Source organism: Malus sylvestris, chromosome 11 (assembly GCF_916048215.2).
Source record: "Malus sylvestris chromosome 11, drMalSylv7.2, whole genome shotgun sequence".
Taxonomy (NCBI): domain Eukaryota; kingdom Viridiplantae; phylum Streptophyta; class Magnoliopsida; order Rosales; family Rosaceae; genus Malus; species Malus sylvestris.
Genome location: NC_062270.1, coordinates 27,884,543 through 27,906,759, shown reverse-complemented (window position 1 = coordinate 27,906,759; position 22,217 = coordinate 27,884,543). Strand labels below are relative to the sequence as shown.

Sequence of the window (22,217 nt, the reverse complement as noted above, 5' to 3'; positions counted from 1 at the left end):
AAATCAAACCTCCAATCTGTAACTGACTGCCTGGAACCTTTGCCTGGTTGCTTACTTAGCATTGCTCTCGAGTACTCATCCTCAACTGCTGTCAAGGTCACGAATTCCACCGGCAAATACCTCATGACAGTTGATCAGATATTGGCTCTTTACACTGAAGCTGCCAGGCGTGGATGAGTCACTATGAAGGAATGTTCTGAAGGACCATTTAAATGCAAAGGTTGCACACCACTTCTGCCATGCAAAAGATTGAAGCAGAAGGTTTAACGATGAGCTGAAACAGATCACTACAGCACGACACATTTCCATACCACATTCATTATTCCGTCAACAGCAAAAATATCCCATATCATCAAGGTCGAACGTACTCTAGATTTGATGGACTTGTTTTGACCCTTAAATTCTTGAGTCGGCCTTATACTCTGAAGGGAACCAAAAAACCCTCCAGCACAGTTCAAGAATAAGCCTGTGGAAAGTTACTTCTTCAAAAGCAAAATTATCTCATATCATCTCTTCTCCATTTGCTTCTCCTTATCCTGGCAGCTGAATGAGAGACAAGGAGAAGGAGAACAATCAACCGGAAGCCGAAGTCGAACCTCCGATCCTGGGTTGCTTGCTTGGAAGTTTGACTGCTTACCTTGTTTGTCACCTCTTTCGGCAGATCTCCTCGCTCAGCGACTTGGGGGACTCCTACTATAGGGTTTGTATCACACTTGACCAAGCCCGAAACTACAAGTAAGCTTCAAGTGAAATTGATACATTACCTTGTGCATCTTCATCGGTTAAAGATACCACCCATGGATGGAGGAAAAGTACTTCCAGAGAAGATGCCACATCTACATATGAGACAGATAAGGCACGTGAAAATGATACCACACTACAGTACTTAGAAGTTTCGTGATTACTCAATGGTTTGGATCTTGCAAGTTCCCAACCGAGGAGCTTCCCTCACTCGGGAACTTAGGGGAGCACTGTTTGTACCATACTTGACCAATCCCGAAACTACTGAGCACCGGTCAACGTTATACCATCAAGGACCTAGAAGAGCTTCCCTTCAACCAGGAGGCCAATCACAATGCGACACGTGTCGACATCAGAAGCCAATCACAGCTCGACACGTGTCAACATCAGAAGCCAATCACAACACGACACGTGTCGATGTTAGAACAAAACTAGAAACTCTCCTCTATAAATAGGGATCATTCTCCCACAATAATCTCTAATGTCATTTTGTACTAAACTATTCACTAGAACTCACAAAATGAGAGCTTGAACCTATGTATTTGTGTAAACCCTTCACAATTAATGAGAACTCCTCTACTCCGTGGACGTAGCCGATCTGGGTGAACCACGTACATCTTGTGTTTGCTTCCCTGTCCCTATTCATTTACGTACTTATCTTCACTAGTGATCGAAGCAACCAAGCGAAGGTCACAAACCTGACACTTTCTGTTGTACCAAAGTCCTCGCTGATTTTTGTGCATCAACAGAAATAATAAAATATTAATTGATATAGATTAAATTTTAAAAAAATATTAATAAATATAGATTAAATAATATAATATTATAGTCCTGTTTTTTTGTCCGTCACTGCACCAAACGTTTCACTAAGTTAGTCTAACTTAGTCTAGTCTAAGCCAGTCCAATTTAATCCCTAAAGCTAGTTCAGTCCAAGACAGTCCGATACAACAAACGCACTCTAAATGCATCCTCCAAAGTCAGCGAAGTAGACCTCCAAATTAAAAGGAGAAAAGCTAATCATAATGGGGACTTTTAGCACCCATGATAAAGTTTAATAATACCTTTTGTATTTTGTTTTGTCAAAGTGCTACTTTTATTACTAACAAGAAGCAAACAAAAATACAACCAAAGGCCCAAAGCTAACATATGGACAAGTAAAAAGTGGGCCACGACAAATAGAGGACAACGGGACCAACCAACTTTTGAAGCCCAAACACACAAACAAAATTATAGACTCTAAAACCATCCATTGCATCCGTTGTTGCCATAGTAAACCTCAATCCGTCCAAATCCTCATCCACAGGCGAGTATCGTCTTTTCAGATGCATCATCCTATTTCGATCAGCTTCACGAGCATAGCCACAAAGAAAAGACAGTCAGCACCTGAACGAAGGTAGCCAACTATTGGGATGAAGTTCGTGGAAGCCCACGAACAACGCTGCTGGTAAAGGCAGATAACCAGGAGAAGGTGGTGGTGTTGAAAACACCCAAGCCGGTAAAAACGCCGGAGCTCTACACACGATCTCAACGATATTCATGGCTGAAAATAAAAAATTTGATGAACAAAGAGGAGGGATACCAACTGAGCAAGAGGGATAGACAAGACTGGGGTAGAAAGCAGAGAGAGAAAGAGAGCAGTAGAAGCGAAGAGCAGAGAAGAGAAAAAGAGAAGGGAAGGAATGGCGACCGACCCGGGCCGAGGCTAGGGTCAGCACCACCGGGATTTCTTGATTTTTGAAGACTCACACCAGAAGGCGAGAAAGACTCTTAATAGGAGAGAAAAACTTTCACTCGGAGAGAAAGAAAGTCTTAGATTTCAGGGACAAATGCGTTATACTAGTTGTAGCAATCCCTTAGTTTAATAATACTTTTTAGTTGTTGGAAACTCCAAGGATTCCAATACTACAGTATCAGAGAGCTCTTGACATATGCTACATCGGTGTGACAAAGTTTAACTTGTATGTTCTTTTCTTAGTTGCATGAATTTAGTTGTAATTCTTACTGGTGTGAAATTTGTTCTCCTCAATTATTTCACATAGATGTGACATATTATTATTATAAGTAAAGGGAAGCTGATTTGGATCAATGAAAATATGTAGGTGAAATTGAAAGTGTTGGTTGTTGTTAGTATTATATTACAAAAATTTAGTTTGGTCAATAAATAATTTTTAATATTTCCGTATAGGTTGATGGACATTTTCTTTTTTTAAACATAGGTCAGTTGAAGCTAGCACTATAGTCTAAGAGCATTTCTCCATACTTATAAGTGGAAGCTTTTAAGTTTAACTCTAGTATTAAGTTCAAAATTCTAGTGATGTGAGATCTTAACCAAGAACTTTTGTTATCTATTGTACTTTCATGGTGCCCAATGTGTTGGATGTATACCGTAAAAGCAATCAAGGTTAGTGGATTGCTTTACTTAGGGATTAGTTCGTAATCTAATCATTGGCAAGATCACTATAGGTAGATTTTCAAGGCAATCTCATTAGTGAGTGCGTGGATAATGATTATAAACATATGTAAGAGATAACTTATGTTAAAGAGACCCTCTTAATATGTGTTTATCATAAACATTGTTCTTGTTCGTTGGATTATTCTAGTGGATATCTTCCAATCCAGTAAAACTGGTAGACATTATTCTACACATTGTAAGACGGGATGCATGGCTAGTCTAAAGCCATTAGTGAGAGTCACTAAGACAAATGTGTATGTGTTAATAAAGATTAAGTTCATTGAACGTGATTGCCTCGAGATCTTATGCATACTAGATAAAATAGTCATGTAATAGGAACTCGATCGTTGTAATATTGCAAATTAGTCATTTGAACCGAGACATCATAATTGTCTTGTGGTTAGATCCTTAATCTTTGATTATATTAAAGGCACTCTGATGTGAAAGGGTGTCCATGATATTGTTGGCGTTAAACTACCTAATCATGGAGGCCAATGAATGTACAAAAATGAATCTCTAACCTTCACAATTGACAGAGAATGCTCATCGACATAGTTCAAAAGTCTTTGGTGAAAAAGTTGTGATTTGGAATGAAGTTTCAAATCTATCCAGTTGAATCATGAGTTGGTCACTTAGGCACTTGACATGAAATAGCCTAAATTGTATTTGAGAGAATTGTATTAGAAAATGACTGTATTGCATTGTAATTTGCAACCGAATATGTTATCCCATATATAGCACATTGACTAGGAGAACATGACATGCGACTAGGCGCTTGACATGGTCTATGTGATCCTCAAAGACGATCATTGTTGTCTTCACAAAAAGGTAGATTAAAAGGTGAGTTTTAAATTTGGTAAAATAATTAAAAGAGTCTAATTCATCTCACAACTGTCACTCAGTCTGGTGGTATTCATTTTCGCTTGTTAGTGAGAGGTCTTAGGTTCGAATCTCGTAGATGGCGAATTTGATACCAAATTAGGTTGTCCATTGTATGATTTAGCCGAACTCTCTCCTCCTTCTAATGTAAAATATATCGTTGTATTAAAAAATTAATATTTTCAGTGAGTTTTTTTTCTCTCTCTAGAAGAGAGAAAACACTAGTTTCTATCTCATATAAGTGAATACATCAACCTTAGGATTAAAGATCTTAAAGAGAGTTTGTAAAATTTAATTTCCACCCTGCAAATTCCTACACAATGTAGTTCATGAGTCCTTCAGCTTTCATGAAGTGGCCAGCTTAATTGTAATGTGAGCTAAAAAAATTATGACTAGCAAGGGGATTCTTCCGGATGTTTTATTTCTCGTCAAATAGGCTCAAAATTGTATTTGGATTGCCTATTTTTTTTTTTTTAAACAAACTACACGATAATCTACCCTAAATCATCGAACACGGGCTTAGGAAATTGACCTATTTATATAACAGTTGTTCAATGTACTGCAAATATACAGGCACAAAACATTATTCACAGATCCCATTCTGCCTGGCAGATTGTGATCTTCCCCCTGCAAATTCTACAAGCTTTCACATTGCTGTCTTATCCCACGAAATCACACACCAACGTGTACAAAGCAACGTATGCTTCAAATCAAGTTGCATCATAAAATTGGATCAAACGTCCTCCATCGAACCTTATAGAAAATGTATTAATGCTAAAAATTATTGGATCTTAGCCAGAAAAGAATCTTTTCCATGATTGCCAAGGGAGAAATCCACCTGAAAGAAGAATTCAAAAACAAAAAGGAAATAAATTAACTTACAAAAAATCCGCTAAATTTTCAGTCCAAGAAAAATAAGAGTAAAAATATTCGCACATCCCTTTTCTTCTCCTGCACTTCATTTTTTTCTTTTAACTTTGGGATTGAATAACTTAAAAGAGAATAAAGAGATGGAGACAAGAGAATGAACGCAGAAGGAGAAAACCAGAAAATCACGTTCCAAAAATAAAAGAACCTATATAGAATTTCGGTCCGTTGATAATATATAGAAGCAAAAAAATGATGGAGTATGAAGCATACCACATTCAGGACATTTCACATAGTTGTCTTTGGTCAAAACAAGTCCTGACCCTCCACATATCTCGCATCTTTTCTGTGCGATCTACCAATACCACATTTGCATAAATCATAATCAATAACATATTATCGCTTAATAACATATGATTTATTGGATAATAAACTCATTTTTGTACATGAATTCATGTAATATTCCTGAACTTACTATTCTTTTGCTGAATTCAATTCCAGCGACCACAAAAGGTGTAACTCCAGCTGCAAAAATATTAACAAAATTTAAAGCACTAAAAGTAATAAAGCACTTATATAAGATGTAAGAATAAACACACACACACACACACATATACACATACCTATAGCTCCGACAACAATTTGCCAGGTGATGACGACCGGGGTCGGATCAACTACAGCTGAAACATCCTTGATTGCTGCAATCCTCCAAACTTTTGTGCTTGGTTTTTGTATCGCAAGGTTCCGTGGTTTTCTGGTAAAGCTTGCACACTTTGTAATGTTTCTGCTTTCAAACAATAGATTTCTGTTGGAAATGCTTGGATTTTTCGTGAGTATGGAGAAAGAAACTGAGGCTTCCATTGCCAAGACGAGAAAGGATGCCACTCAGGCACGGGCACTGGCGGGGGTGCGACTTGAGAGAGAGAGAGAGAGAGAGAGAGAGAGAGAGAGAGAGGAGATGGGCTGATACTAGTCACCACCGTTGCATATTGGGCCACGTTGCCCAACACAGACTCACCCACTCATTAGAAAATAAATGTGGATCACAAATAAAATTTAATGAAAAAGATTTAAAAACTTTGAGTTTTAACGATAAAGACAAAATAAAGGGTAAGGTGAATATATCAGGATTGACTTTTTAGTGTAAAAATATGATCTTTTGTTAAAGTGTACGGTACTGAGAATTTTTCGTTAAAGTTCCTTATAATTTAGGGTTAAAGTACTCTTTCGTTTATTTCTAAGGATGTCTTATTTCAAATTTTCAATAGAGAAAATTGGGAACATACGTAACATATTTTAACATTTCACATCTTACGGGAATAATATGGTTCATGTGTCTCATTATTAATGCACATATATTATTTTTTGTAGCTAGACGAATTGGTTCAATTAGAAAGTCTTACATATAAAGACAAATATACAATATTTTAAAGAATTTCACTAGTTTTTAAACATTTTAAGGAGAGACGAAATACAAAAACAACTAAAACCCATCATGAAACATATAAACAATTTGACTATAAACTCCATTATGCGTAACATTTAACAATCATAGAATATTTTGTTTAAAAGAATTGAAGAGATGAAAAAGATAAAATAGAAATTGATTAGTCTACTGCATCCAAATCAAATTCACATAAGAAATTAACAGATCTAAGGCAATGTGGAATGAATTTTGAGTTTTATAGAGACGATTTTCAAGTTTCAGGGGGCAAAGTAGGATCAAAATTGAGTTCTAGGGGTTGAAGTGGAGTGAACTTTGAGTTTTAGGGAGTGGTGATGACTTTTGAGTTACATGGAGCAAAATAAGATTAAAATCGAGTTTCATGAGGCATAGCTAAAAATTAGTGAAAATTAAAATGAAAACACTATGGCCAAAATAATTCGGCCAACAAAAAGAGAATTTGATTTCCGTAAAATTAAAATAAAAAAATTATTTTCTGTTGCTGTCTTATTAGATTAGGAATATGATTGTGTAAATCCTAATATATCTAGGATATCCTTATAGGATTCTACCATATCTCTTAGACTAGATATTGTCCTATTAGAGTTGTAATCATATTAGGGTAAGGATTTAACCTTCCCTACTACTATAATAAAGGCACGATGTGGTGAGATAACACACACCTCACAATTACACATCTATTTCTTCTCTTTCTTTATGTGCCGCATCCTCTCTCTCTGTCCTTTATATGATTCAGTAAATTAGGCCTACAACATGTTATTAGCACACTCTTAGTGCTGCTCTACAGATTCAAAGGCTCAATTGTTTTCTGCCAATCAGGTTCCTTTAAAATAAATTAAGATATTTGAAACGATTGTGAAACATGAAAATATTTCCCATGATGCATAAACCCCTACATTTATATTTTCCTTCCGATATATATATATATATATTGTATATGTTCATATATTTGTCAATACATACACACACACACACGTTCATGCATTACGCAATTATAAATTCGCTATGTGGAATTTGTGGTCAAAGAATCTAAATAAAATAGAAGCATGAATTTTTCATTATTTTTTGGGGTTCTCAAAACCCTAAATAATAGAAATCGGAAATATTGAAAAGAAAAAAAAAAGGGAAAACTTGGCTGCTCCGCGGCTTGCAGTCGCATTACCAAGACAAGCCAATCACTGGAGCCACGCGCTCACTCCAAGGTCAAGCCAATCCACTTAGCTGACCAAGCTAGCTAGCTCTATCCTAGAACCCAGATTCACAGGTTGAACGACATCGTTTGATCTCTCCACTATGTGATTTTCCCGACGAGACCTTTGATCTCAGACTTCTCTAACTTGTTCACGGATAGATTATTTTCACAAAACTCGACGACCTAAAGTCATCTTCGTGGGCAGATTTTTGTCTTCGAACGGATTTGAGAGATTCCCAAATAATCTCCGAGGTTTTTGGACCTATTCGAAATCACGATTGTTTTTCCATCGATGTTTCTAAGGATTTTGACCTTAGTTTTGGATTGATATCGTCGCCGCCATAACGGCTCATGGACCAAGTCCAATTGGGCTTCCCTTTTGATTTGGTTCGCAACCCCGCTTAGGCTGGGGTTGCCCACAACAGATTTGAGCCTAAATTGTTTTGGGTTGCCTTCTAATTGGCTTGCAGCCAACATGACTTATGTGCATAAGCTTGAATCTTTATATTATTTTTCTTCTACGATCGACCCCGAATGGTCTCGATCTATTGAATTTATTAAAGTGACCAGCAATCCACTAATTTGACAAGAGATCCAAAATTATTGGCCTGAAGCCCACTTTTGGACAGTAACGATTCAATATTTTAATTCTTTTCTTTGAACCACTGACTCCTTTTCGTAAGCACTCACACTTGAGTTTCTGAAGGAACCAAAATCCACTTCACTTAGTTGTATATTGTATTATGTGTTCTTACATGTACCTCATTTTATGAACTAGAAGATTCATAACTAAACTCGAACATGTAGTTTTGAATTTAGTGCATTTGAAACCCGCAGTTTTCATAAAATAATACCCTATGAAAACAAAAATGTTTCATGTAAACCATGTCTTAGAACACGAATGTTCTAACTTTGATGCTTATGGATATTTTATTTTCCATAACACCAATCATAGTCTTGTTCCCTCCATTCAGTGGATTGTCGAACCGTAACAAGTTCAATTTCACTGATGTGGACGTTTCTAATAGAAACCACTTTATGTGGAGTACAAGATGTGAATCTTCACTTGACTATCAATAAGCTGAGAAACCATTGTAACTAACAATGACATGGAAGAGCTGAATAAGCCTCCGCCATGATCTTCATATGAAGACTTATGCCTGAAGCATAACAAACATAAATACCTCCCGAATAAGGATTTCATGGCTCTTTGGCTCGCTTCTACGGACTGTCTAATCATGAAAGATATTGCTTGAAGCACACTATGATTACGTCCATGAATGAGTACGATTATGAAGTTTATAAATTTGATCGAATTTTGACTAGAGAATACTTTTCTCGTCCTTTCATGTTTTTAACTTGCTCCTGAAGCAGCAGTGTAGAGAGTGAACAGTATAGACCCAGCTTCATCTGGAGTCTACCGAACGGTATAGACCCAACTTGGCTGGAGTCTACCAAATGGATTTACCTAGTTCGGTCAAGGCATACCAAATGGTGATTCCCAGTTTCGACTAGGGCCCACCGAATGGTATTGCTCTGCTTCGGCAGAGGCTTACCGAACAAACCCCTTTAGCTTTGGCTGGAGCTTACCAAACCAAAGTCTGGGTCTGTTTGTCTCTTTCTCACATACTTTAAGGTTTGTTTTTACAACGTATGGTAAAATTAGAGCCTGCCAAGGTGTGGCATCACACGTGAACTGTGATCTTTGGCACCTAAGACCTAAAACTTCAAGAATAAGGGATATTGTTCCCGAACCTCAACCCTGTAGAATCTACTTTTGTCTCGATGGAATAGATCATTGGTTAAGCAGCTGTTCGTGCCCCTACCAATGTTGTTGAGAAATACCATTCTAGTAGTTAATATGTGAGACTAATTTTGGTCCACCGAACACCATTGGAAGAGCATAATTTTGACATCAATGGTCATGTTGGCCGAATCCCTTTAGTATCTTTGGTTTACTTTGTGAACATTTTTCTATGTTCTTGGATTCAACTTTGGTGTTTGTTTTAGTTATGGATAATCTTATTGATATTATCCTCTAATATGAGTTAATTGAATCGTGTTTCTTGTATACATGTGACCAAATTCAATTAAACTCGGGATCAGGTACGAATGTGGGAAAGTTAGTTGTCTGGATAAATGTGATACTACGCACACTGACTTTATACTTAAATCACATCTCTAGCAATGACTTTAGGTATATCGAACCTGATTAAGAGCATTGGCACACTCCTCGTTGTATGAATGGTACTAAATTACCATTTAAAAGACCTTATATTCTCTTCGTTCCGAAACAACGTCGTTGAGTTTTAAGGATATTCAAGATGACAACAATCATAAATGAAACTATTGAAGAAAATAGAGTTGAATATCTTTGTACCACCTTAAAAAAATGAGCTTGAAGCTTTGCTTTGGGGCCAATGGGCTATCTCTCAACTGGAAACACACCACATATGGCTGGCCTGGAGCTGGTTTATTCGAGCAGTTTACTTGCTTTGGCACAACCATTTGGGACACTTTGGTTGAACAATGATGCCACGACGTATCTCCTTACTCGAAGTAAGGATCTTGTGCCTACAAGCACACTTTGCCAAGCCTGCTTGTTAGGAAAATTGATTTTTTAAACCATTCTAGCAAAGATATGAAAATATATGTGGACTAATCCAACCAAAATGCGGACCATATAAATACTGATGGGTTTGGTTGATGAATCAACAAACTTGTCACATGTTTGTCCATATACATTGCTGCTAAACCTCCTAGCCTACTATAAGGGTTCACCACCCTAATTATCCTGTAAAGTCTGGAAGACAAAATAATGTCGAAGAGTTTGTATTGACGGTTTTCGATAAGTATTTCATGTCTTTTGGGTTTATAATTGAACATCAAATTCCCATGTTCATCCCAAAACAGCCTTGCAAAGTGATCATAAAGTGAAATTTCAATGATCACCTGGATCTTGGTGAACGCACCAAGCCTTTGATTTCTGCCTAAGGCTATGCAATATTGTATGCATCCATGTCGATCCGCTTTGAGGCCCATTACCACCCAACCATTTTTAGCGTTACAGTTGGTTACTGGGTACGAACCTTTCGCTTCGTATTTATGCATTTTGGATGTGCATTTTTTGTGCTAATTTGCGCGCCGCAACGTACGATTCTCCTTCACACTAGCTCTCTTAAAGCCCCTTGCAAGTGATATCTCTACTGTTCATTTGCGGATTGTCACTTCTATGAGACAGTATTCTCGTCGTTAGGGCGAGATAAGAACGTCAACGTTCCTGTAGAACGATATGAATTCTAGCTTCAAGAATGTTGCTCCAGACGCATTCCTCTGATCTAGCTAAAGTGACGAGATCATATACTATCCCGAAGTGTGTGTCACCCTTAAAGGACGATTTGGTCGCCTGTGTTGGATGACTCGGTACACAGGCGGATAGCCAATTAATCTTTCTTGGCCTGAAGCACGATAGATCACTCGGTTAATAGGATTCACTTCCCTAGAAGAGGAAGGTCACGACACAACATGAATCTATACTCGACCGATGTCTCAAATAATTTTCATCTCATAAGATTAATCCAGATTACTCTCGAGACTTAAAGTTCTTAGTCCAGTATACTAGTTTAGATGAGATAATGGAATTGGAATGAGATTATCATCAATGATGTTTTCACTTATATGGTAGCTACCGACATAAATGAAAAGAGACGGTGTTAAATCGTGTTCCGTTGATTAGTGACAACGTAGAACTAATTGGACAACAGAAATTATAATCTAGGTTAAATTCCTCACCAAAGTATGTTTCGACCTATCGTTCCTACACTACTTAAGGTAACCTTGTCATGTTACTAATGGGAAAGGAAACGTAATGAGATGAATGAAATAATGCGAATGATGCACGCCTTATGGCGCAAGTTTTCTCTTAAACGCCCGAAGATTGATTGCAGCATTACGAATGTGGTTAGAGTTTCTCCATGGGGATATAGATATGAAGATTACATGTAAGTTCTTGAAGAATTACATAAACTGGTTCAAATAGTTTCAAAACCATAGAACACCCTCTCAACTTGTTTTGAGGCATTCACTTATGGATTGAAGTAATCCAGCGGATGTGGCATACCCGTTTAAGTAATTATTTCATCAGTCAGGGATATGAATGAATGCCCTTGTGTGTGAAATTATGAAGTCTTATTTTGAATTGCTAGAGTTACAGTTTATGTTCATGACATGAATCTCACTAAGACTATGGAAGAGCTTGAGAAAATTGTCTTGCATCTGAAGACAAAATTTGAAATAAAGGATCTTGGGAAAACATGTTTATGCCTTGACTTGAAGTTGAAGCATTATTCTGACGGTACTTTGGTTTACCAGTCGAACTACACCCTAAAGGTGTTACCTTTTGAGTATACCTATGATCTTCTAATACTATATGCAAATGAGACCCTTGAAGAAGTTATGGAATCCAAAGTACCATATCTGAGTTCAACTTTGCGCTTTGTTGTACTTAGCTCATTGCAATTAGAAAGGACATCTCTTTTGCTGTTGATCTATTGGTAAAGATACAATATTGCGCCTACACATAACCACTGAATTGGTATTAAAGATGTTTTTTTGCTACCTTGAAGGTGCTACGGACTTGGGCTAATCCTAATGCATCCTTAGAGGATCCGATCCCCCTTGATCCTTGGAATGATATTGGCCTTGTTTGGTATGCTCACGCATGTTACTTATCAAACCTGCACAAGGCACATCCCCAAATGGTTATGTCCTTACCGTTAGGGATATCGCAATATCTTGGAGGTCCATGATATGACCTTAATTGCGAAATCTTTGAATCGTTCCAAGACTCACCTTACTTCACTACGCCACACGTGAGACATAGTTGAGAGCTCTTGTTGAGCATATTTGAAGTACTTGCTGTTTTCATCCATTGTTGAGTCCCAGCGATGATCCATGAAGACTATGCCATATGTATCAACCTAACCAAGAGATGATACAGGAAAGAAGTCAAGCCAAGACATATTGCGTCTACATGTACATCAGCAAAGCATTAGGAGATTTAAGTCATGCAAGCTGATCCTAGACAACTTTGCTGACCTCTACACGACGTCATTACCGAAGTCAACCTTCCAGAAGCTTGTCCGCGGAATTGGTATGTCTAACTATTCATATGCAATGCTTGTAGTTCTCATTTGGAAGTTCCGTCAGACTCAGAGGGAGTATCCAGAAATATACTCACTTGATTTTAATGTACCTTTTCCCTACTATTAGGAGCGTTTTTCCCACTGGGTTTTTGCTACCTAACTAGGTTTTGACAATGCTCCCATCCTGGGCTGGTCATATCCTTGTGAGCTATTCTACTTGTGTCCAGAAGAAGTATAGTTTTGACTTAATGCAACTTCTCACTTTTCGCTTTAGTCTACGAGTTTTTCTCTTACCTTGGGTTTTACCATAACAAGGCGTTGTGAGTTTTACCTTTTATGCATTCTTCCGTTGATTTGAGACTCGTATTTACTCATTGTGCCGACGACTTAATCAACTAATCTACTTCATCACGAAGACCTAATGCACCATTTGTTTGAGTATTTACACACTTAAGGGGGAGTGTTACAGTCCTATTAGATTAGGAATGTGATTGTGTAAATTCTAACATATATAGGATATCCTTATGAGATTCTGCTATATCTCTTAGACTAGATATTATTCTATTAGAATTGTAATCCTATTAGGATAAGGATTTAATCTTTCCTACTACTATAAATAAAGGCACAATAGGGTGAAATAACACACACCTCACAATTACACATCTATCTTTTCTTTCTCTAGGTGACGCACCCTTTTTTTATTTTTTGTCCTTTATATGATTTAGTAAATTAGGCCTACAACATCCCGAAGTGTGTGCCGCTCTTAAAGGACGGTTTGGCCCCCTGTGTTGGACAACCCGGTACACCAGTGGATAACCAATCAATCTTTCTTGGCCTGAAGCACAATAGATCACTCAGTTAATATGATTCACTTCCCTAAAAGAAGAAGGTCACAACATAACATGAATCTATACTCGACTGCTGTCTCAAATCATTTTCATCTCAGAAGATTAATCCAGATTACTCTCGAGACTTAAAGTTCGTAGTCCAGTATACTAGTTTGGATGAGATAATGAAATTGGAATGAGATTATCATCAATGATGTTTTCACTTATATGGTAGCTACTTACATAAATTAAAAGAGACGGTATCGAATTGTGTTCATTTGATTAGTGACAACGTAGAACTAATTGGAAAACTGAAACTATAATCTAGGTTAAATTCCTTACCAAAGTGTGTTTCGACCTATTGTTCCTACACTACTCAAGGTAACCTTGTCGTGTTACTAATGGGAAAAGAAACGTAATGAGATGAATGAAATAGTGCGATATGATGCACGCCTTATGGTGCAAGGTTTTTCTCAAACGCCTTATGATTGATTACAACATTACAAATGTGGTTAGTGTTTCTCCATGGGGATATAGATATAAAGATTACAAGTAAGTTCCTGAATAATTACATAGACAGGTTCAAATAGTTTCAAAACCACTGAACACCCTCTCAACTCATTTTGAGGCATTCACTTATGGATTGAAGCAATCCAGCGGATGTGGTATACACGTCTAAGTGATTATTTGATCAGTCAGGGATATGAATGAATGCCCTTGCGTGTTAAATTATGAAGTCTTATTCTGAATTGCTAGAGTTACAGTTTATGTTCATGACATGAATCTTACTAAAACTATGGAAGAGCTTGAGAAAATTGTCTTGCATCTGAAGACAAAATTTGAAATAAAGGATCTTGGGAAAACTCATTTATGCCTTGACTTGAAGTTGAAGCATTGTTCTGACTGTATTTTGGTTTACCAGTCGAACTACAACTCAAAGGTGTTACCTTTTGAGTATACTTATGATCTTCCAATGCTATATGCAAATGAGACCCTTGAAGAGGTTATGGAATTTGAAGTTCCATATTTGAGTTCAACTTTGTGCTTTGTTGTACTTAGCTCATTGCAATTAGAAAGGACATCTCATTCGCTGTTGATCTATTGGTAAAGATACGACACTGCGACTACACGCAATCACTGAATTGGTATTAAAGACGTTTTTTCGCTACCTTGAAGCATTGTTTTGACTGTACTTTGGTTTACCAGTCGAACTACACCCTGAAGGTGTTACCTTTTGAGTATACCTATGATCTTCTAATGCTATATGCAAATAAGACCCTTGAAGAAGTTATGGAATCCGAAGTTCCATATCTAAGTTCAACTTTGCGCTTTGTTGTACTTAGCTCATTGCAATTAGAAAGGACATCTCATTCGCTGTTGATCTATTGGTAAAGATACGACACTGCGACTACATGCAATCATTGAATTGGTATTAAAGACGTTTTTTTGCTACCTTGAAGGTACTACGGACTTGGGCTAATCACAATGCATCCCGAGAGGATCCAATCCCCTTTGAATCTCGGAATGATGTTTGCCTTATTTGTTATGCTGACGCATGTTACTTATCAAATTGCACAAGGCACATCCCTAAATGGTTATGTCTTTACTGTTAGGGATATCGCAATATCTTGAAGGTTCACGATATGACCTTAAATTGCGAAATCTTTGAATCGTTCCAAGACTCACCTTACTTCACTACGCCACATGTGAGACATAGTTGAGAGCTCTTATTGAGCATATTTGAAGTACTTGTTGTTTTCATCCATTGTTAAGTCCCAACGATGATCCATGAAGACTATGCCACATGTATCAACCTAACCAAGAGATGATACATGAACGAAGTCAAGCCAAGACATATTGCGTCTATATCTACATCAGCAAAGCATTAGGAGATTTAAGTCATGCAAGCTGATCCTAGATAACTTTGCTGACCTCTACACGACATCATTACTGAAGTCAACCTTCCAGAATCTTGTCCGAGGAATTGGTATGTCTAACTATTCATATGCAATGCTTGTAGTTCTCATTTGGAAATTCCGTCAGACTCAGGGGGAGTATCTAAAAGTATACTCATTTGATCTTAATGTACTATTTTTCCCTACTATTATGAGCGTTTTTCCTACTAGGTTTTTACTACCTAACTAGGTTTTGACGAGGCACCCATCTTGGGTTGGTCATATCCTTGTGAGCTATTCTACTTGGATCCATAAGACGTATAGTTTTGAATTAATGCAACTTCTCACTTTTCATCTTAGTCTTTTGGTTTTTCTCCCACCTTGGGTTTTACCATAGCAAGGTTTTGTGAGTTTTACCTTTTATGCATTCTTCCGTTGATTTGAGACTCGCATTCACTTATTGTGCCGATGACTTAATCAACTAATCTACTTAATCGTGAAGGCCTAATGCGCCATTTGTTTATTTACACACTCAAGGGGGAGTGTTGTAGTCATATTAGATTAGGAATGTGATTGTGCAAATCCTAACATTTCTAGGATATTCTTATGAGATTCTACTATATCTCTTAGACTATATATTATCCTATTAGGATAAGGATTTAACCTTCCCTACTACTATAAATAAAGGCACAATAGGTGAAATAAAACATATCTCACAATTACACATCTCTCTCTTCTCTCTCTATGTGACACACTCCCTCTTTTTGTCCTTTATATGATTCAACAAATTAGGCCTACAACATTTTCCTTATATACACTTATATTTTAGGGTAAATTACACAGTAGCCCCTCAGGTTTTGAGGTCAATTACAACCTCATATAACAACGTTAAAACATTTCACTTTCATACATCCAGTACCATTTTATTTCAAAATAACACATCCATTAGATTTTCCATCCATTAGTCTGTTAAATGCTGACGTGGCTGCCACATTTGTGCTGATGAGGCTGCCATGTGGCAAAAAAAATAATTTTTTAATTTAAAAAAAAATCTAATCTTCTAAATATTAATAAAAATCAATAATAAAAAAAAAAACCTGAAAGCTTTACCCGCAACCCCCAAAACCAGAAACCAATTAATCCCAAACCCACCTCCCCATTAATCCCCCCAGAAACCCAGCGCAACAACCTCCTCCTCCCCCCTACCCCCCTACCCCCCAACGACCCATTCCCGTCAAATCCCCCTTCCCCCGACGACCCACTCTCGTCAAATCCCACCCCCCCAACGACCCACTCCCGTTAAATCCCCCTCCCCGACGAGATGGGTTTTTTTTTTGGGAACTTTAACGAAAAGCACCCGGTACTGTTCACTTTAACGAAAAACCACATTTTTACACTAAAAAGTCAATCCTGGTACTATTCACTTTACCCTTTATTTTGTCCTTATCATTAAAACTCAAAGTTTTCAAGCCCTTTTCATTAGTTTTCCTTTTTTTTTTCTCCTTTTCTTTTCTGGGTTGCAGATACTGGGTGCGGAGGAGGAGGTGGAGGATGGGTGCACGGTGGGTTTGGGGAAGACGAGAGGGAGGAGAAAGGGGTGGGTTGCAGGGAAGATGAAGATGGGGGGGTTTTTTTTATCTCTTTTTTTTCTTTCTAGGTTGCAGGTTGGGCTCGGGTGGGGGTGGGGGAGATGGGAAGATGGGTGCGCGAAGGAGGTGGAGGATGGGTGGGAGTGGTTTTGGTTTTGGGTTACAGGGAGGGAGGACGGATTGGGAAGATGAAGGAGATGGGGTTTTGGCGGGGTATAGGTTGGGGGAATATGGGAGCGGGGAAGAAGAAGGTTGAGGGTTTTTTTTATTTTTTTAATTTTTTTTAATAGTGTTATATTATAATATTTTTAATGTATAAAAAATTATTATTTTTACCACGTGGCAGCCATATCAGCACAAATGTGGAAGCCACGTCAGCATTTAACAGATTAGTGGATGGAAAATCTAACGGAGGTGTTATTTTGAAATAAAATGGTACTTGATGTATGAAAGTGAAATGTTTTAAAGTTGTTGTATGAGGTTGTAATATATCTCAAACCTGAGAAACTATTATGTAATTTACCCAATATTTTATTATATTTGCTAATTGTATTCGATCTAAACAACAGATGTCAAAAAAAAAAAAAAAAAAAAAATCGTGCATGAATATCAGCTCCCAGACAAAAATCATTGTCTCGACTTTTGACGAACACCAGCACTGCTGCCAGCAGGAGCCGCCACCACTGATGTAAAAATAAACCGGTGAATCTTACAAGTTAAAAATGACCAAGAAAAAAAAGAAGGAGATAATGTATTTTGAAAGCAGAAGAAGATAATGATAATGTAGATAATTCTGTAGAGGGTTTTAGAGTATATTCTTCGTCTCTCTTTCTCTATCTAGTAAAATGGTATCTTTCTCTCTTTCCTCCTCCTCCTCTTCTTCTTCTTGTCTGAAACTCTTCTCTCACTCCCAGTTCACCATTACCACCCTCTCCAATCTCTCTGGCCACAAAAGAAGGTCCGATTCCAGCTGCCGCTTCGTCGTGCTCTCCACCCACTCCAACCCCAAAATTCTAAAGTCCAACCGCCGCTCCCGCTATGGCCAGCCTCTCTCCCCCTACGACCAAGACGACGACGACGAGGTCCCTCGTGTTACTGACGTGTCTGACGACGATTGGTTGCTCAATGTAAGTAAATTATGCACCCCCCCCAGTTGTTTGTTTTTCATTAATTCGAGGCATGGATAACAAGAACGCTGTTGCTTCAGTTATGCTGACTTTTGTGTACCCATTTGTTTGTATAGGTCAATTTGTAGATTCAAGTTTTTTTCTTTTAGAATTATTGATTTTTCCGCTCATATTGTTGCTTATTGGATTGAGGTTAATACTGGTTTTATGGGGGTTTTTCTTTGTCCTTTCAAAAAGTTTGCTTTTGTGGGTTCTTGAAAATGTATGCAACAAGCTAAATGTATAATGAAAGACGATGAGTTCGAAAGCATTTCGCATATCGTCACCCAATGTTGGGAAAATTGATTCTTGGGTTGTGATCACTGATCAGTTGTTTATATGTGATACGCTGATGAATGAAATGTTAGTCTGGTATGAATGTATACATGACACAGGAACCTTGCTTTTTGTTTGTTTGACTTTGATCATCGTCTGAATTTTCTGTATGGATTGCTTCTCCAGGATGACTTTGCGGAAATTTCAGACTTTGATGTGAATGGAAAGAGGCCCAAATCCCACAAGGGATTTTCCAACGGTCATTTGGATGGCAGAAACAGCAAGCGCACTCTAGAGAAGAGTAATAAGGAACACTACTATCATAGACCAAGCAAAACAAAGGAAGTCACTTCCGGGGATGTACCTCGCAAGGGAAAGGTAGCTTGTGGATTGATATGAAGAGATTTCGAATTCTATGATCAACTGTACTAAAACATTTGTACACCATTTGGTACGGAAGTGCTGATTTTTTTTCTTTGATTGCAGCTAGCAACAAGGAAGGCTATGGAGGATAGATTCCCTCGGCTGTCAGAAGATGTCGAATTGGATGAGAAGTGGTTACCCCTTATTGATTATCTATGCACATTTGGGCTTAAGGAATCACACTTTATTCAAATGTATGAGAGGCATATGCCTTCTCTTCAAATAAATGTGTGCTCAGCGAAGGAAAGGTTGGAATATTTGTTGAGTGTTGGTGTCAAACAGAGAGATGTAAGAAGAATGATTTTGAGGCAGCCACAGATCCTCGAATATACAGTTGAGAACAATTTGAAGTCCCATGTTGCTTTCCTGATGAATCTGGGTATTCCAAGTTCCAGGGTCGGGCAGATTATTGCTGCTACACCATCCCTGTTCTCCTATAGTGTTGAGAACTCGTTGAAACCAACTGTGAGATACTTAGTTGAAGAGGTCGGGATTAAGGAAAAAGATTTAGGTAAAGTTGTGCAGTTAAGCCCTCAAATTCTGGTTCAGAGGATTGATATATCATGGAATACTCGTTTGCTATTTCTTTCTAAGGAGATAGAAGCACCCAGAGATAGTATAGTGAAGATGGTTAAAAAACATCCGCAGTTCCTCCACTATAGCATTGATGATGGGCTACTGCCCAGGATCAATTTCCTTAGGAGCATTGGGATGTGTAATTCTGACATCTTGAAAGTTTTAACTAGTCTAACGCAGGTATGCTTACTTTCTGTTATGCCCATTAGAGTATTGATGCATTCTTTCTATTTGGATGTTTCTTGCTTCTTCCCACTTCACAAGTTAATTTCTGAATCTTGACCAAATTTCCTTGTTGATTTCTGACATATATCCTTGCAGGTACTATCCCTATCACTGGAGGATAATTTAAAGCCGAAGTACAAGTACTTGATAAATGAACTTCATAACGAAGTGCATTCCTTGACCAAATATCCTATGTACCTAAGCTTGTCATTAGACCAGAGAATTCGCCCTCGACATAGATTCTTGGTTTCTCTGAAGAAAGCTCCTAAGGGGCCATTTCCTCTAAGTTCATTGGTCCCAACTGATGAATGCTTCTGTCAACAATGGGCTGGAACTAGCTTAGATAAATATATGGCTTTCCGCCAGAGCTTACTGCTCAAGGAGTTTGCAAAAAAATATGAAAGAAAGGGATAACACCCTCCTCCCTTAAAGTATGTATGAGTTAACTGACACACGTGTTTGATGATCTGAGAATCCTCCCTTAGCAACTTCTGCCGGTAAATTTCAAGGTATGACATTGTTAACAAAGTTGCCATGAAGTTGAGAGTCCCCGCTTATCACGAATCTGGAATAAGAAAATTTCCAGGTTTTTCAGTTTTTTGTTTGGGTGGCTAGCTTGTTTCTCGTATAGAGTATATAGGCTGTCGTTGCGGCACTCCCGTGCCATTATTTGTTTATACAGGAGCTGCTCCAGTTTTGTGTACAAGGTTATGCTCTGAGGTCGAAGCATCTAGATGAGTATTAATTTTTAGGCTCTAACTGCTTATGACGGAAAAGACAAAAGACACTCATCGTGGAGTTCATACTTTTAAGGTAATTTATTTCTAATTGAACAAGAACCATTAGTTGTTTGAGGAATAATTGGTCTGCCATATGAATGTTAACATACTTAATTATCCTTGCTGTATTCCTTCATGTTGGTAAACAATTACAACATTCTGTTACATTGTTCCATTGACTGGCCTTTCTTTAGATATTTTCTCCTTACGTTGTTTTATATGATTTCATAGTTTCTAATGATGAATCCATTCATTGGAGGTTGTAGTGTATTTGTATCTTCTCGACACTCTAGTGGACAAACGAATTTGCGATGTATATTTCTTTAGCATTTTAAACATTGGCACCTGACACGTTTTTAATATTTTCTTTCTAAAAAAATCATACCGAATTAAACAACTATAACATTCTCATATCTTAAAAATGAAAAGTCTTATTTGTCGTTTCCTTTTTGCAAGTTGCAACTATGCTTCAAAAATCATTTTCTAAAACTTAACCAGGCAGACGCTTCTTTTCATATCTTGATATGGTAAATTTAGACGAAAATTGTAGAACTCTATCTCAAATTTCCTACTGTCAGACTACGGACTTGTTTAGTGTCTATGATTTGTGTTGAATTCTATATGTATTCAAGTTATAATGGAGAAAAAATGAATGTTTTTTTTTCCGAACCTAATGTTAGAAGATTGATTACTCGTTAAGGAAACTTATTTATTCCTAATGCAAAATCATTCACATCTACTTCCAAATACCCACACAATTAATATATAACAAGTTTCTAGTTCACAATTTCAAGTCATTTGATTAGCCTAAATTGCCTTCCCATCGTTTTGCAGAACCTAATACTGAGTGACAGGCTTTTGGCTGGCTGGTAAGCCTAGAATTAGATGACCTCAGCTCATGATCTCACAGTTGGCTTCCAAATTATCTTATACCCTTTTTTCTAAACCTTTTATTTTATTTTTTTACAAGAAAAGATAAGAGTAGCATTTTATTGGTCAACACATATAAATACAGAGGTGTTAATTGGCTTCAGTGATAAGAAAATTGATCGCGAATAAATTTGCAGGGACACACAAAATGAGTAAATGTAACACCCCAACCCCCAATTATGTGTATAATTTTGTTATTCCCCAAAAGGTTTATGAAATTATCAATTTAGTCCATTTCTCTTTTACCCAATGGAAATGCCACGTGGCAGCACCCCAACAAACATCATCTCTCTCTGTTTCCCCTCCCCCATGACTCCTTCTGCTTCTTTCAGTTTCTGTTTCTCTCCCTTCTCTCCCTTATTTCCCTCTTTCACCGAGACACACATACACACACATGCACACACCTAATTGCTTACCTGCACAAGCAAGACATAATAATCATCAAACCTAGTCTTCCTCTCCCTTTCTCTCTCGGCGCAGCTGGGACTGTGGAACCCAGGAACTCTCTTGCGAGTTCCCTTGGTTTTCCGGTCAGGTAAGCTTCGGATTACCTCAAATTAGTCTTGGTTGTTGCGTGGTTGAGATATATTAAGCTTTAAATCGTCGTTTTTACAAGGTTTTTGAAGGAAATCGGCTCGGGTGTGCCAAACCCATCTCCGGCGAGCCCGTGGCTGTCGAATGGTTTTCCGGTCACCTCCGACCGTTCTACGGAAAATCAAAGGTATAATCACACTCCTCTCACTTTGTGCGTCATTTTGGTACCTAGAACAGAGTCTAGGGTCGTGTTTTGC

At 37.8% G+C, this 22,217-nt stretch overlaps 2 protein-coding genes across 2 annotated transcripts; one reads left to right on the top strand and one right to left on the bottom strand.

Annotated features, from left to right (window-relative positions):
• Positions 1 to 4,591: 4,591 nt before the first annotated feature.
• Positions 4,592 to 5,908, bottom strand: LOC126589716 (uncharacterized). Its single transcript, XM_050255094.1, has 4 exons — positions 5,563 to 5,908; positions 5,415 to 5,464; positions 5,213 to 5,294; positions 4,592 to 4,910 (listed from the first exon to the last, which is right to left on the bottom strand). The coding sequence occupies exons 1-4, from the start codon at positions 5,798 to 5,800 to the stop codon at positions 4,864 to 4,866; spliced, it is 417 nt and encodes a 138-aa protein (XP_050111051.1). The 5' UTR covers positions 5,801 to 5,908; the 3' UTR covers positions 4,592 to 4,863.
• An 11,864-nt stretch (positions 5,909 to 17,772) lies between these two features.
• Positions 17,773 to 20,689, top strand: LOC126589714 (transcription termination factor MTERF9, chloroplastic-like). Its single transcript, XM_050255093.1, has 4 exons — positions 17,773 to 18,178; positions 18,680 to 18,871; positions 18,980 to 19,672; positions 19,814 to 20,689. Exons 1-4 carry the CDS (start codon positions 17,897 to 17,899, stop codon positions 20,129 to 20,131), a joined length of 1,485 nt encoding a protein of 494 aa, XP_050111050.1. The 5' UTR covers positions 17,773 to 17,896; the 3' UTR covers positions 20,132 to 20,689.
• The last annotated feature ends 1,528 nt before the right edge of the window (positions 20,690 to 22,217 follow it).

What these genes read in the sequence shown, in the direction of transcription:
- LOC126589716 (XM_050255094.1), bottom strand. Translation starts at nt 5,800, where the DNA reads ATGGAAGCCTCAGTTTCTTTCTCCATACTCACGAAAAATCCAAGCATT. An exon ending in TTGAATTCAGCAAAAGAATA is followed by an intron (nt 5,295 to 5,414) that starts GTAAGTTCAGGA and finishes TGGTATTGGTAG; the next exon opens with ATCGCACAGAAAAGATGCGA. An exon ending in TGTGAAATGTCCTGAATGTG is followed by an intron (nt 4,911 to 5,212) that starts GTATGCTTCATA and finishes TTCTTCTTTCAG; the next exon opens with GTGGATTTCTCCCTTGGCAA.
- LOC126589714 (XM_050255093.1), top strand. Translation starts at nt 17,897, where the DNA reads ATGGTATCTTTCTCTCTTTCCTCCTCCTCCTCTTCTTCTTCTTGTCTG. An exon ending in ACGACGATTGGTTGCTCAAT is followed by an intron (nt 18,179 to 18,679) that starts GTAAGTAAATTA and finishes TTGCTTCTCCAG; the next exon opens with GATGACTTTGCGGAAATTTC. An exon ending in ATGTACCTCGCAAGGGAAAG is followed by an intron (nt 18,872 to 18,979) that starts GTAGCTTGTGGA and finishes CTTTGATTGCAG; the next exon opens with CTAGCAACAAGGAAGGCTAT.